This window comes from Rhinatrema bivittatum, chromosome 3 (genome assembly GCF_901001135.1).
Source record: "Rhinatrema bivittatum chromosome 3, aRhiBiv1.1, whole genome shotgun sequence".
In the NCBI taxonomy this organism is placed as follows: domain Eukaryota; kingdom Metazoa; phylum Chordata; class Amphibia; order Gymnophiona; family Rhinatrematidae; genus Rhinatrema; species Rhinatrema bivittatum.
In genome coordinates, this window is record NC_042617.1 from 282850527 (window position 1) to 282866354 (window position 15828).

Consider the following 15828-nt stretch of genomic DNA (forward strand, 5'->3'; position numbering starts at 1 on the left):
GAGCGGCCTCGGAGGAAACTTCCCTACCCCCCACCCCACATTCCCTTCCCTTCCCCTAACTCTCCCACCCCCCAGCTCTAAGCTAAACCCCCCTAAAAAAGTTGTCTTACCTAGTTACGCCTGCCTTGGGTAGGCACAAGTTGCGCGCGCCGACCGATGGCCGACCTGCAATCCCAGGCACAGCAGCAAATGGCCGCTGTGCCTGGAGCCTCCAGCTCCACCCTGCCCCGCCCACTCCCCGCGCAAGCCACGCCCCTTTTTTCAAGCCCTGGATTTACACGCGGACGGCTTTGAAAATCTGCCCCAATGGTTTCTGAAGAAGGGGAAGCAGAGAACAAACAATGATGTGATGACATTGCTGAATAAACCAGGACTGCACATAACTCCATGGCATTAAGGGAGTTCTATCCAATTGTCGGCAGCAGCTTGTGTCTTCCCTTCAGCTGTAGCCTCTATCCACAGTAGGCACAATTTCATTCTTACCTTCCAGCACAGGGTTGGACTGCAGCAATTGCTCCTTGACTTGGTTCACTTCCTCTCCCTTCCCGCACACTGCTGCCACGTATGACATCACCAACTTGCTGGCCTCTATGAACAAGAACCAGAGACGAACATCAAGGCCTTCTCCCTATAGACCACTGCATGCAGTTATGCCTGTCTAACCTTTTCAGTCTGCCCTTGCTCTAGCCCTTTTTTGTATGTCTCAGAGATATCCTAACTCCAAAGCATGGAAGAGTCAGATGAAGACATCAGTGTATTATGTGCCTTGCTTACCTGTTTTTCCTGCCCCACTCTCCCCTGTGATAAGGATGCATTGGTCTTTATCCCGGTCTCTGAGAGATTGGTATGCCTCGTCTGCAATTGCATAGCTACATGGAAAGGAAAAACACAAACCAAAGGAATTATTAGCGTTGCTGTCATGTGTCTCCACTTGTTTGCCAATTGCTATTGAAAAAAACTAATCCTTCTACAGAGTTCCTGCTTTTTCAAGGTATGGGAATAGTCAGTCCTTCTACAGCCCTTGTTTCATGGCAAATACGTCACCGGGAAAAACAAAAGGAGAGAAAAGAAAGACCAGGAAATGAACAATTGCTATCTAAAAAACAAAATCTCTGTTGTACCTTACGCTGTTTGTATCATGAGGCACTTAAGAGCAAATGTGCACATGGGGTTGCTTTGTTGCTGGTTATGTTTGCATTACAATAAAAACCATTAATTACAAAAATTATACTCAAAATGCTGCACCGATTAAAATCTTGGTTGCAAAAAAAAAACCAAAAAACTATCAGGTCGATACAGTACAGTGCGCTCTGGTGGAACACACTGTTAGCCCGTGTTTGGCCGCACGTTTTCGACGCGTTATTTTTACCCCTTATACAGTAAGGGGTAATAGCGCGTCGAAAACGCGCGGCCAACCCCCTCCCTCCCCCCAAAACTAATAGCGCCCACAACATGCAAATGCATGTTGATGGCCCTATTAGTTATTTCTGCGTGACCAAGAAGTAAAAAGAGGGAAATATTGGCTGATAATTCTTTCATTCACAAAAAAAATAAAAAACACTTAAAAAAAACTTCAGAAAACAAAAAAAATCAACATAAAAAACATATAGCAATCATGGGATCCATATTCAGCTGCTGAGTGGCTAGATAAGTTAGCCGGGATATTCAGTGGTGCAGTTACCTTAAAAGTTAGTCGGACAGGTATATCTACCCCAACATGTACATACCTGACACGCACAAGTTTCAGTTATTAATGTCTGTCTCTGTGGAAAAGGAGTCTCTGCTTCCTTTTCAATTCACTATCTTGGCTGTCACATCAGAGGCTACAACTGAACAAAGGGAAGGAGGGTGTCATCAAGCCACCTTAAGATTTTTTTTCATTCATATAAGTAATTTGTATGTGTGCTTTTTCTTTTTTTTTTAGCCAATTTTGATATCTGACATGATAGGAAACATAATGAAGTTATTATTTCATGGTGGACTGACGACATCTTCTTGCCAAGATGGCAAACTGAAGAGAAATATGAGACTTCGTGGTCCTGCAGTGGATACAAACAGACAGAAAGCCTACCTTTCAGACAGATCCCATGTGAGTCAGAAAGCACACAGTTAGTTTATGGGATCAGTTTTCCAAGACAGACACGGGGGCTGTGTGTGTAAAATCGGCGTGCATGGGCCTCTGTGCACGGGAAGAGAAGGGAGGGAGCACAGAAACGTGTGCGCGTACAAAGAAGGGGTTTCAAGGGCTTCCTGGAGCAGGTTTTGGAAGTATGTGCACATTTACATATTTTATAAATGGACTGCATGTTTACATCATCAAATTTGCATGCAAGTCGAGGGTATTAGATCTGGCTTCTCTTTTGTCAGGTGAGGGGGGTCTGGAGCAAGTGCTGGAGAGGATGTAGGTGAATTAATGAAGGCTCCCGCTGCACTGTTTATAAAATATTAAGCCTAACTTTAGACATGTCTACATGCTCCGTTATGCACACTATTGAAAATTAGCCTTCCCAAATTTTTAAGATTGATTTTTTTTTTTTGCCTTCAAGTTATTTTGTGACTTAAACGATTATTGTCAGCAATACATAAAGAAAGCTGAGCTATGATTTCTGCTTCAGATTCTCATTTCTTATTTATTTTTTCCTAGCTGGTACTTTCTTACAGAAGCGTTGGAATGGGATGGGCCACAGGGGCCATGACCCCCACCAACATTTGGCCAACAAGCACCATGTCCAACTCGTGCTGTTCGGGCTGCAGCGACCCCTAACCTCTTTCCCAACCTGTAATGGCCGCCAAGCCTTTATCATTTTTTCTTGTGTGTGTGTGTGGGGGGGGGGGGGGGGGGGGGAGGGGTCATCTACCTTTAGCCAATTCCTCTTTCTTCCTTCTCTCAGTCCCTCCTCTCTCACCTGCCAGCAGCTCCTTCCCACTGCTCCCAGCTCTCTCCTTACCCCTCTTCAGCACCCTAGCTCTCTCCCCATCCCCCTTGTCACCTTTCAGCCCCTGCTCTCTCCCCCTATTCTCTCCCCCCCCTTTACTCTCACCCCTTGCCCTGTCCTATTCCTCTCAACCCCCTTCTTTCCCCACCTTTGCTCTCTCTCCAGTGCCAGTGGAAGGGTGTCATGTGATCTCTCTCTCTTTCTCTCCACACATGACAAAGGACCCCAGTTCCTCAAAGAAATACATAACAAAAAAAGGAAAACGCCCTCTGGCTCTGTGCCTCATCTACATCACTACTCATCTCGTCTGTCCTTTCAAAACTGCTGCCTTACTGGCTACTTTGCCTCTCCACCCACTTCCAGCGCCCTAGGCCACCACCTACCCTGCCTAATGCTTCCGCCGGCCCTCTCTCTCTCTTGCCCCTACCTCCTCATTGTTATAATAATAATAATCCATTATACTTCACATGGTTTACGCAAAGAATGTATGTAAAGAAGAATGACATTAATTATAAACAGGGGACAGGGTTAGGGCAATTTGCGTGGTGGATTCAACAACTAAGAGTCATACATATCAGCGCAATAATCTTTTTTTTTCTGCAGAATATGTTGCAGGCACTCGCGATGCTGTGTTGCAATCTCTGTGCATTAATGGCAGATATATTATAGTAACACTCAACTTTTCTGGCCCAGAGCAACATTTTAATGGACAGGCAGCCACATCCTCTCAAATCGTAGCCTCACTTGTGTAAGTGGGCCGCAAGGGAGCTGGGGTGAAACTAATAACTGGATGTTGATAATTACAGTGCCTTCTTGCCAAGCCATGGCTTTCCCCATTCATCTCTTCAGACCTTGCCTTGGCAGGCACCCAGTACAGTTGCTGTCATTAGACAGTTCAGCTGTGCATAGCACAGGCAGGAAGGACACAAAGCAGAGACCCCCAGAGCATAGAAGACATAAACCATCATCAACCACAATTTTTCAGGGCAGTTATGGCATGAACAGGACATCCTAAGTACCTGCTGGAAAACTGCAGCCTAAAGCTACATCACTTCTCACAGATGCCAATGGTTGGAGAGTGTTGTTTCTGTGCTTTCAATTTCTTCGGTTGCAAATTTATTACCAGTTTGAAAATAATATATTCCAGGGCTGAGACCCTCACAACCATTCTTCTGTACTTGAATATGATTGATCATGGGTGACCTAGTCTTGAAATATCGCTTCTTGAGTTGGAATGTGATTGGCTATGAGCTTTAATGGTTGCTTCTATAAAAGTGATTGGCTCTGGGCATCACAAAACAAAATGCAAAAAAAGGAGAGCCCAGCAGTCATATCACAGCAGGGATGGACAGTGACAGATTTAGGATTTTATTTCCCCTAGGCAGTTTTGGTGCTGTGAGCCCCGCCCCCCCCCCCCCCCCTCCCCCATCACCACTCCCAATAAGTTCAGGGAGCAGAAAATCAAAGTTTCCAATAGCAGCTCGGGGGTTGATTTAGTGGCAAATGCTGAAGCACACTAGCAAACATTTCCAATTTTTTATTTTACATTGTAAAAATAGCATTATTTACCAACTTTGCTTGTGTCTGAATAATTGATTTTTTTTTTTATTGGGTGAGAAAAAGGACTCTCAATCATCAGTACAAGAAGGAAATCTCAAGGATGGGGAGAGGAAGGGAGGAAGACAGAAATGGTGTGAAGAGAAGGTGAGAGGAAAGGAAGAGAGGACCAAGGATAGGGAATGTCACATAACGCCTCCACGCTACTCCTATCACTCACCAGAGGTCAACCCTTAGCCACTTGAGAGTCCCATCAAGCACTGCACAGGCCTTATCTGCATTTGTCCCTGTCCTGGTAATTTCTCTCCTGCCTTTGGGTGTTATTGTTTGTAAGGATTTGGGTGGATCCCTGGACTCTGTGGCTGCCGGCCACGCCCATGGGGGAAAGTCCCGTGAGGGGCCACAGGTCAGGCTCAGCTTTAGGACACACACACAGTTAGATCTTTCATTAAACAGTATTGAGGAGCCACCAGAGGTGGAGGTAGTGAGCAGGAATGTAGCCCGGCTGGGCTTGTAGTCCTTCAGGCTCTGGAACAGCGATCCCACAATGGCTGTGCTGTAGTGGAGAGAAACTGAGAGCGAGAGTACAATCAATATATGCAGGGTTCAGGAATAGAGCCTCGTTGGTATAGTACTCACACAGCAGTCTCTCGGTATGGAGCACAGGAGATGAAGTAAAGGCAGGCCCTCGAGGAGCGAGTACCTGGTTCCAGGGAACAGCTCTGAGAGAAGTAGATGGTAACTCACTGATGGTATAGGCAGCAGTGTCTTCCAAGCAGAAGAGAAGTCCAGGTAGCGAGTCCAGGAACATGGGCCCTCGAGGAGCAAGTACCGGTTCCAGACAGCGACCTGAAAGAGAAGCGAGAGAGGCCCCCGAGGAACGGGTACCCCAAATAGAGTAGTCCAATAGTGGAGGCAGAGTAGCTAGGTACGGAGAGCGAATCCCATCTGTTAGGAAACCTTTGCCAACTCAACGGCTAGCAAACGCATAGGCTATTTGTATCCAGAGTGTGTGACATCATCATAGGGGATGCCCCTGAGGTTTGCGCCAAAGAAGGTACTTGAAGCAGGGCCGCGCAGTGCGCGCGTCCTAAGGCAACTGGACAGCATGGCTGGAGGCAGTGCCCAAGCCGGACCGGGGATGCCGGAGAGGACAGCAGGCAGACGCCACTGCAGCCAAACGTCCGTCAACTGCAGGAGGAGTCGCCAGAGAGGTAAGAAGGCAGAGTGGAGATGTCGGGCAGCGACAGTCGTAACATTGGGCAAGTACCTTACTCACAAGGTATTTACTGAGGGTTTCTGGAGATACTGTGACCTCACAACAACCTCACAGAGTTCATAGGATGGGCATTCACATACCAGATACCCATAAATACTGAGGGTATATAGTAACTTATCTTACCTGGATCACTAACCAGTCACAAACACAGAGTTAATAAACTAAAAAATATATTATTAGCAAGGATGTACAATTAATCCAAAAAGATTAACAAACTGTAATACAACAGACAGGGAAAAGAAAAGAGGATGTCCACCCTACCTAATATACTTAAATTAACTTGTCTAAAAAAGTCAAACACCGTGGGATCCTGTATAAGGTTTTCCTATTAGTACACAACTGTATCTGTTGTGCTCAGAGAAGTGGACCCTTGGTCCGACGATGACAGATTAGGCCACCGTCGGTAGGCGAGGCCGATCCTCGGAGTTGCAGATAGGAATGAAGAAGATCTGGATGCAGGCACCTCCTGCTGGTCGTGTAATCCAGATGCTGGCGCCTCCAGCGGGTCGAGACAACAACAGCTGATGCCTTCAGCGGGTCGAGGAGCAAACCCCGAGGGTCTCTTAAAGAAGTTCAGTCCAGTAGTCGCGAGCCAGAGATGTCCGCAGCCAGTCCAGGAATCAAGAGCCAGAGATGTCCGCAGCCAGTCCAGGGGTCGAGAGCCAGAGGTGTCCGCAGCCAGTCCAGGGGTCAAGAGCCAGAGGTGTCCGCAGCCAGTCCAGGAATCAAGAGTCAGAGATAGAACGTCGCCAAGCCAGGGATCGAGGAACCAGAAGAAACGTCAGCCGGACCAGGAATCAACACAGGAAGACTACCAGGAACCAGGAACAGAACAAACTCAGGAGCCAAGAAGTCAAGGCAAGGTCTGAGGGCACAGACCTTGCTTAAATAGTCCCAGCCAATCAGGATGCAGCAGGAAGAAGCTAACTCACATCCTGTGAGTATCTCTTTAAATCTGAGCCAGAGCCGCCCGCGCGGCCCTAGCAGCTAGTCAGGGGGCAGAGCTAAGCCGCACGGAGAAAACGCCATGGCCATCTTGAAGAGGCTGTGCTGCTGAGGATCCCATCAATGCTGATGCTCCGTCCGGCCCCTGGGGACAGCGGTAGGTCCCAGTCACGGCTTGCCGCGGCCAGTATTCATAACAGTACCCCCTCCTTTAGGCCTCCCCCTAGAAGGTCTGGGTTTCTCCGGGTGGTCGGTATGAAAATCCTTGAGAAGATCCTTGTCCAGGATATTAGTAACAGGTTCCCAGGAGTTCTCCTCCGGCCCAAATCCTTCCCATGCCAGAAGGTACTCCCATTTGCGGCCACGTCTCCGAACATTGAGGACCTCCCGGACTTGATACGTCACGTCGTCCTCCAGCTGGACATGTGAAGACACAGGAACCTTCCGAGATGGCCAGTTGAGGAGCAACGGTTTCAACAGGGATGCATGAAAATTGTTGTGGATGCGAAGAGAAGTAGGTAAGCGAAGTTGGTAAGTTACGAGCCAAATTGGTTTAGTCACAGGAAAAGGACCAATATACCGAGGGGCCAACCTCATAGAAGGAACCCTCAAATGAATATTTCTGGTGCTAAGCCACACCTTATCGCCAGGATGAAATTGAGGTGCCGGTCTCCGATGCCTATCTGCAAACTTCTTAGCCGTCTGAGCTGCTTTGCAGAGCATGTGACGAGTGTGTACCCATAAGTGTTTGAACTGTGTGGCGGTGAGCTGAGCCGCCTGAGAGGGCACCGCCAGGGGCAGAGGCACCGGTGGTGTGGGTTGATAGCCAAAAACAACTTGAAAAGGGGAGGATCCAGTGGAGGAGCAGATGTGATAGTTATGTGAAAACTCCGCCCACGGCAACAATGCGGCCCAGTCATCCTGGCGTGCATTAACATATGACCATAGGAACTGCTTGAGAGAACGATTGGTACGTTCTACCTGTCCATTGGCTTGCGGATGGAAGGCGGTAGTGAAATCCAATGTAATATGAAATTTGGCACAAAGACTCCGCCAATATCGAGCGGTGAATTGGGAACCTCGATCGGAGGTAATATGCAGAGGTAGGCCATGAAGCCGGAATATATGAGACATAAATAGTTGAGCCAAACGAGGAGCAGAGGGGAGGGCGGGCAGGGGTATAAAATGAGCCATTTTTGAGAAACGATCAATCACCACCCAGATAACCGTGTGTCCTGCAGAAGCAGGTAAATCAACCACAAAGTCAGTGGAGATATGAGTCTAAGGTTTGGTTGGCGCCGGCAGTGGTTGTAAGTGTCCCCACGGCCTCCCCACAGGACTTTTATGTTGGGCACACATGGGACAAGAATCTACGTACGCTTGAATGTCTTTGCACATCCCCGGCCACCAGTAGAATCGTTGAAGGAGATCCTGTGTTCTCTTACGGCCAGGATGTCCAGCGAATTGGGAATCATGTCCCCATTTCAGTACCCTGTTGCGGAGTCTGCTGGGAACCACAGTTTTCCCCATCGGGACAGAGAAGGTAGCTGCAAGGATAATACGGGCTGGGTCAATGATATTCTGCAGGACCTCCTCTCCATCCTCGCAGATGAAAGAACGGGATAGCGCGTCCGCCTTGATATTCTTGCTTGCAGGTCGATACCGGAGTTCAAAATCAAAGCGAGAAAAAAATAATGCCCAGCGAGCTTGTCGCGGGTTAAGACGTTGGGCTTGTTGTAGGTAAGTCAGATTCTTATGGTCTGTAAAGATAGTGATTCTGTGCTGGGCCCCCTCCAGCCATTGTCGCCATTCTTCCAATGTGAGTTTAATGGCTAGTAATTCTTTGTCGCCAATAGCATAGTTGCGCTCAGCAGAAGAGAATTTTCTTGAAAAATACGAGCAGGGATGAGACGTACCTTTGGCATCAGTCTGACTTAAAACTGCTCCTACTCCCTCGGTGGATGCATCGACTTCAACTGTAAATGAGCGACTCGGGTCAGGGTGGCGAAGACAGGGCTGTCGTAAAAAGGAGTCCTTAAGAGCCTGAAATGCTTCCTCTGTGGCAGTGGGCCAATTAGTGATATTAGCTCCTTTACGTGTGAGTGCAGTGAGTGGTGCAGATAATTTGGAAAAGTCCTTAATGAAATGTCGGTAGTAATTGGCAAAACCAAGAAATTTCTGCAAGGCTTTTAGCCCCTTCAGTTGAGCCCATTCTTGTATGCTTTTTATTTTAGTAGGGTCCATTTGGAAACCTCGTTTAGAAATAATGTAACCCAGGAATGGCAAAGACTCAGTTTCAAAAATATATTTCTCCAGTTTAGCATACAACCGATTGTCCCTGAGTCTTTGTAATACTTGTAGCACGTGTTGATGAGTTAGTAAGTCCTTGGAAAAAATCAAGATGTCATCAAGATATACCGCAACGCAAGTATATAACAGGTCTCTAAAGATTTCATTAATAAAATTTTGAAAAACCGCAGGAGCGTTAGTTAAACCAAACGGCATTACCAAGTACTCATAATGTCCGTCTCTGGTGTTGAACGCAGTCTTCCATTCATCCCCTTCTTGTATTTGTACCAAATTGTACGCACCACGGAGATCCAGTTTAGAAAAAATTTGAGCTCCTTGCAGATGGTCAAATAATTCCGCAATGAGAGGCAAGGGATATCGATCCTTGATAGTAATAGCATTGAGGCCTCTATAATCGATGCAAGGGCGTAAAGTCCCGTCTTTTTTTTCCACAAAGAAAAATCCAGCCTCCGCAGGCGAGGTGGATCGTCGGATAAATCCTTTTTGCAGGTTGTCCTGAATATATTCAGTCATAGCTCGAGTTTCGGCAGCAGACAGAGGATAGACTCGCCCACGCAGTGGTGTGGAACCAGGCACCAACTTGATTGCGCAGTTGAACGTCCGATGAGGAGGCAAGGTATCAGCCGCTTTCTTAGAGAATACATCTGCAAATTGTTTATATGGAGGGGGCAATTCCCCCAGAGTCGAGGCACAGATATAGTTGGAAGCGGAACCAGAGTCCTTCAAACAAGTCCCAGAACATTCAGGACCCCACTGTGTTAGTCGTAAGGAAGCCCAATCAAATTGGGGATTGTGGCGTTGCAACCAAGGTATGACCAATACCACAGGATGGATGGCTGTCTCCAGGACATAGAACGTGATTTGTTCAGAATGGTCTGGTGCAATAAAACAGTCCAGAGGTTCTGTCTGATGCATAATCCTGCCGGGTAAAGGTTCCCTGTGAATGGAGGAAATGACTAGAGGCGTTTGACAAAGTCGGACTGGGATATGGAGTTCATCCACCAGGTTTTGCAGAATGAAATCTCCTCCGGCTCCAGAATCCACCAGTGCCAAGGTGGTAAATTCCCGTCCGTTCATATGAAGAGTTACTGGTAGAGTGAGTGGGGGTTTTGGAGAAGAAAGGCCCAGGGAAACGCCCCCAAAAGTCCCTAGGCTTTGAAGTTTCCCGGATGAATAGGGCAGTTAGCTAAACGATGTCCAGAACCACCACAGTACAAGCAAAGCCCAGATCTGCATCGTCTCAAACGTTCCTCCGGAGTTAACGGGCCCCTTCCGAGCTGCATAGTTTGGTCCCTGGGACCCTCACTGGTAGGGGTTTCTCGAGGAGTCGTAGTGGCGGGCGGCGGGGCCTGGGAAAACGTAGGCCGTTTTCTCCAGTTACCACCCTCTCGTGCTCTTTCTTGTAGCCTACGGTCGATCCACTAAAGAGTGTGGAGGGTAGAGAATGAAAGTACAAGGTAATGCAGATGAGAATGAATTTAATCAATCCTACCTTTAAGAAGTAATATTTCAAAGCGATAGTAACTCAATAATATACCTGGACTTGACCAACATTACTCAAATAATGATTTTATTTATGAAATTGTAACCAAACTTTATTGGCACCTGTTAGAATGTAAGATATCCTACATTTACTTACCTTAGTCTATGTGCCTATTTGTAAACCGTTGCGATGGTATATAACTTAGCGACGGTATAGAAAAGTTTTTAAATAAATAAATAAACAATTCAATGGTGCCATTTAAAGAAGCTGGAAGTTTGTAAGTCCTTCTAAATAGATGGTCCGAAGAACACTCTCCTCCCAATGGAGTTCGTTGGCTAACGTGCGGAAGTCAATATTGTAATCCGTGAGAGACCGTCCTCCTTGATGGAGATGAAGTAGGTCAGTGGCGGCAGCAGCTTGTTTCCCAGGTTCCTCGAAGGTAGTCCGAAACAGCTCAATAAATTGAGAGTAGTTCTGCAACACTGGATCCGATCGTTGCCATAAAGGAGAAGCCCAGGTTAGAGCTTTGCCTTCCAACAGGGACAGAATATAGGTGGTCTTGGTGACGTCATCTGGAAAGAAGGGTGATTGTAGTCGGAAATGCGTCGTGCATTGGTCCAATGCACGCCGTCCGAGGTCACGGCGTGCGCTCATGCGCCTTCGCTGCTTGAGCACCCAAATTGGACGTGCGTTCATGCACCTTCGCCAGCGGGGCTGCTGGAAGCCGCTTTCACCGCCGGCTGCCCCAGGAGGCAGGGGAGCCACGGTGGGCGCCTCGGGAGGAGGGGAGAGAGGACTGGGGCTGCTGGAAGCATGCAGTAAGTTTACCTTTGTTACAATTTCTATTTGCTTTAATAACATGTCGAGTCGATTTTCGCCCTGCGCTTTGCTTCAGGAGGGGGGGAGAGAGGACTGGGGCTGCTGGAAGCATGCAGTAAGTTTACTTTTGTTACAATTTCTATTTGTTTTCGCCCTGCGCCTTGCTTCGGGAGGGGGGGAGAGAGGACTGGCAATCCCTGATGCCCGAGCGTAGGAGAACCAGGCCCGAGCGTAGAAGAACCAGGCCACACCATGTTACTCGCTTGCTCCAACCCACCCACTTATTTGACCGGAGCCTGCCTATTGCTGTCACATCCCTCTAACGCCAGGGTCAGGGTAGGCGGTAAATTAGCGGGTTAAAGACGCGGCAAAATAATTGGTTAAAAAGGCGATAATCGGGCCGCACGTTACTGTATGGGAGGGAATAGCTAATCTGATCGTTTACATATCATATACATGCCGCGGGCAGAAAGGGATACGCGTTGATTTAAAGAAGCAGTAAAGATTGGTAAAAACGGATAGTGAATCGCGGGTTAGACTTATGCGGCCAAATTGTGGGTAGAAAGCAGGTTAGAAACAGGGTAACCGCGGACGCGCTTTACTGTATCGGCCTGCTAGTCGGATATACTCGATATTTGGCTAGGTTAGCCGATATCTCTACCCCTCCCCAGAACTCCCTGAAACAACCCCCCCCCCCCCCCTTTTTTTTACCCAGCTAAATTATAGCCAGATAATTACTTAACTGGCTATAATTTAGCTGGATAAGTGTCTGAATATGCTGCATTAGCCAATTAGATGGATAACTTATGAGTTATCCGTCTAAATGGCTTTTGAATATCTACAAAAACAACAAATGGAGAGACTGCACTTAGAAAGTGATAGTCACTTTGTTCTGCACTTTCTTCATAATTGTGAATTTTGAATATCTACCCCATATGTGTGTGTGTATGTATATATATATATATATATATATATATGTATATTTATATACATATATATAAAAAGAGTAACATCACCAATGTTTAAAGTAATATTGTTACCATTTACATTCACTTTTTATTATACAATATATAAAAAAAAGCCCAGTTACATCTCAATTTCTATATATAAAAAAACTTCCTGTCAGAAATCACTGACAATAAACCAGCACCATTAACATCCATTCCACAAACTATATTCATTACCCACTCATACATACCATAAAATTCCCTTAAAAAAGCTCTTGAAGGGGTCTTTTTAAACACACCAAATCATTTTCAACATACCGCTTTTTTTGAACAAACCATGTTGAAAAAGATTAGGTGTGTTTAAAAAAGCCCCTTCAAGATTTTTTTGTTACATATAAATTGATGCCTGTGGTATGTTTTAATTGTTATGAATGTGATGTGTATAGAGTATATATGTTGTATTCTAATTTTTATGGGGGGGGGGGGGGGGAGTGTAATACCATGTGTATGATTTATTTGGTAAGGAATGAATAAAACAGAAGGGTTTTGTAATAATAATAAAATTTATTTGAAATATTAAGATTGTGGTCCAGGGTAGTATATATAATTTAGATAGGTAGATAGATATACAGGGAAGATAAATGTAAAACACATGCGTGCACACCCATATACACATGTATATGGCCGAGTGCAGATGTACCCCAGTATTTTATAACCCATGCCTATCATATATGTGCAGGTTATAAAATATGCGTAAATCCACCCTGCAACATTTGCACGCATATAAAGGATACGCGCAAATACATATTCAAGTTAGCTGGATAAGTTCCAACTTATCTGACCAAGTGGTGGTTTTGCCGCTACTTAGCTGGATATGTCTTTTAAGTGCTACTTATCCAGCTAAATAAGATAGCTGTGTTAAGATTTGTAGCCCACAGGTAGGCCCTCTGAGCTGCAGCACTCACCTCTGATGCCGGTCAGTCTCAGCGCGGCACGCTGCCTTGACTCTCCTATTGGCCCCGATGCAGCCCGGCCTCAGTGTGGCAGGAATACCGCTGGACCCAGCATCCCACACACCACCATGCCACCACAACCTGGCCTTCCCATAGGCATGTGCACTGCATAATATGTGCACAGTGGCGGGAACCCCTGAGCAATGCCTCCAGATGACATCTGCCTCTTGGACTATTTAAGCCAAGGCCCTGAAGCAGTTCCTCGCCTCAGCAACGGGTCTCATGCTTTGCAGTGCGTGTTGCCAGCATACTCAAAATTCCTGCGTCTTCAGCTTGCCTTCTCCTCTTTGTCTTGTGTTCTTCAGACCTGCCTTCCCTCTTCCAGCCTTGCTTTGTCTCTTCCAGCCTTGTTCTGTTCTCCTTGTCTTTTTGTTGCTTCCTTCATCCAGCCCATCTCGTCCAGCTTTGCCTCATTCATCTCATCCAGTGTCTTCAGTATGTCTTTGTCCTCCCTTGACTTGAATTTCTGGATCTTGATCTTCTGACCACATTTTGACTGCCGCCTGGACCTGACATTCTGCCTGGACCTGTCCACGTTTTGTCTGCTGCTTGGACCTGACCATGTCTGTTTACAGCCTGCCCCAACCTTGACCTGTCTTTGATTCCGTCTGACCACTGCCTGTCCTGACCCTGGTGTGCTATTGGACTCTTGCTCCTGTCTCCACCCTAGGGACCAGCTTACTGGCTGCCAGAACCCAAGGGCTCAACTTGCGAGGGAGGCGGCTGGTATAGGTGAAGCTCCAGTGTGTCCCGCTACAGCGCAGGTTTGCCAGCTGCCGGTGTATGCCTCGTAGGTTTGCTACAAGGTTGCGTCAACTATGCCGCAACACCAAGGGCTCACCCTAACCTTTACGAGCTGGATAAGTCTAAGACTTACTTAGCCGGATAAATCAGACCTTATCTAAGTGGTGTTGAATTGCTATACATGCACATTTTTAAAATTTTTAACATTTTACTCTCAATTTAAAAAATATAGGTGTAGAGATTTTACACACATATTTTAAATAGCTCATACCCCCTGTGAGTAGGTTTTTATGCATGTAAGTCCGAAAACTTTGTTATATGCATGTGTGAAGGAAATTACCAGTTTTCCCAATTAGTCCACCAGTTTCCCCAGTCCATGTGCAGGTCATCGAGACCCTCCTGGCACTTCAGCCTGAACTCCCCCTAGTTCTCCCAGACCCGCCACCTACTCAGAGTTTCATAATAAAGATGTTTAATATCACTTACACCAGATAATGAGCAGGTGTAAATATACACAAGTAAGCTGTCAAATCTACAAGCGTCTCTTATAAAATAACAACAAACATGCATAACTGTCGGCCCCACCTTAAAACACCCCCTAGACCACCCCATTTTTACACGTGGATATTTATGCGTGAACCCTCTTTACGCGCGCACATTTGAGCTTTATAAAATAGCATATATGTGAGTACATACTATTTACATGTGTATATGCACATTTTTCCGCATGCAACCTTTTGAAAATTCACCATACAGTGTTGCTTTTCTGCAAGGTCACACAAGGTCAATGACCTAGAATCTCTTTTACCTGTGTCAGATTGTTTCTTTTCCTATTCCCCATGACAGTCCACGTGAAAGGTGGAGATCGCCGTTGACCCCGACCTGTTTTTTTTTTTGTTTGTTTGTTTTTAAATCCCCACTGTGTATATAAACTCTGAACGGCAGCAAGATTCACTGTCCTTGTTCTTTTCCCTAAGCTTTACAAGCAATGTGGGGCTCACTTCCTCTGCCTGTCCACCAGCTGCCCTCTCACCTTCCTGCTCCAAAAACCAATTAAAAAGAAAAAAGGATCAGCCTTCCTGAGCTAAGCCCTTTAACCAACACAATCAGCAATTTCCTCCCAGCCTGAATTTAAAAAAAAAAAAACAACAAGCACTGGGGTCTTTTAAAGGAAGGTACATTAGACTTTAATATTTATTGAGTCCTGGCTCTGTGGTCCTTGCAGTGCTATTAAGCCTGGAGCTCTATAGATCTGTGCAGCTCCTTCTGGAGTTGGGTGTCTAGGAGTCTCGATCATTACAGTACAGCTAATAGCTTTGGCCACCGCCAAACTCAGCCAACATGAGCCTTTCCCCCTCCCCCTCCCCACACCAGCCCCTGGTATCATCCCAGAAGCTACAGAGGCTGCAATGTACGATCACTGATGGCCCGCAAATCAGGACCGAGAGAAACAAAGCCAAAACGAAGTGAAGAAATGCCTGGCAGAAAAAGTGTATGTGTAAATCATTTGTTTTCCAGTTCAAGGAGATGGCATAGAGGAACACCATGGAGATCTTCCCTTGCTAAAATAACTAAACCAAAAGGAAAGGGGTCAAGTACACCAGGGAATGACCCGCTTTGTGCTGGCTGGTCCAGAATGGGGATCCTGGAGTCTGTCGGGAAGCCAGGATGATAGAAGCTTATTCCCTTCTACTATTCATGTCTTGTCACGTCAAAGCTGATGTACTGGGCAAGCACGTCTGTGACCCAGGAGGAGGCCATTATCCCCCATGCAGGTCCTATCCAGAGTGGGGAA

General features: G+C 46.5%; 1 protein-coding gene across 2 annotated transcripts in view; it reads right to left on the reverse strand.

Annotated features, from left to right (window-relative positions):
* MYO1A (myosin IA) overlaps window positions 1-15828 on the reverse strand; it is a 116813-nt gene that overhangs the window by 79008 nt on the left and 21977 nt on the right. For both annotated transcript variants that reach the window (XM_029594869.1, XM_029594868.1), the window contains exons 4-5: window positions 775-869; window positions 484-588 (exon numbers count right to left, since the gene is read on the reverse strand). In XM_029594869.1, coding sequence (XP_029450729.1) covers window positions 484-588; window positions 775-869 — 200 coding nt within the window. The remainder of the gene's footprint in view (window positions 1-483; window positions 589-774; window positions 870-15828) is intronic.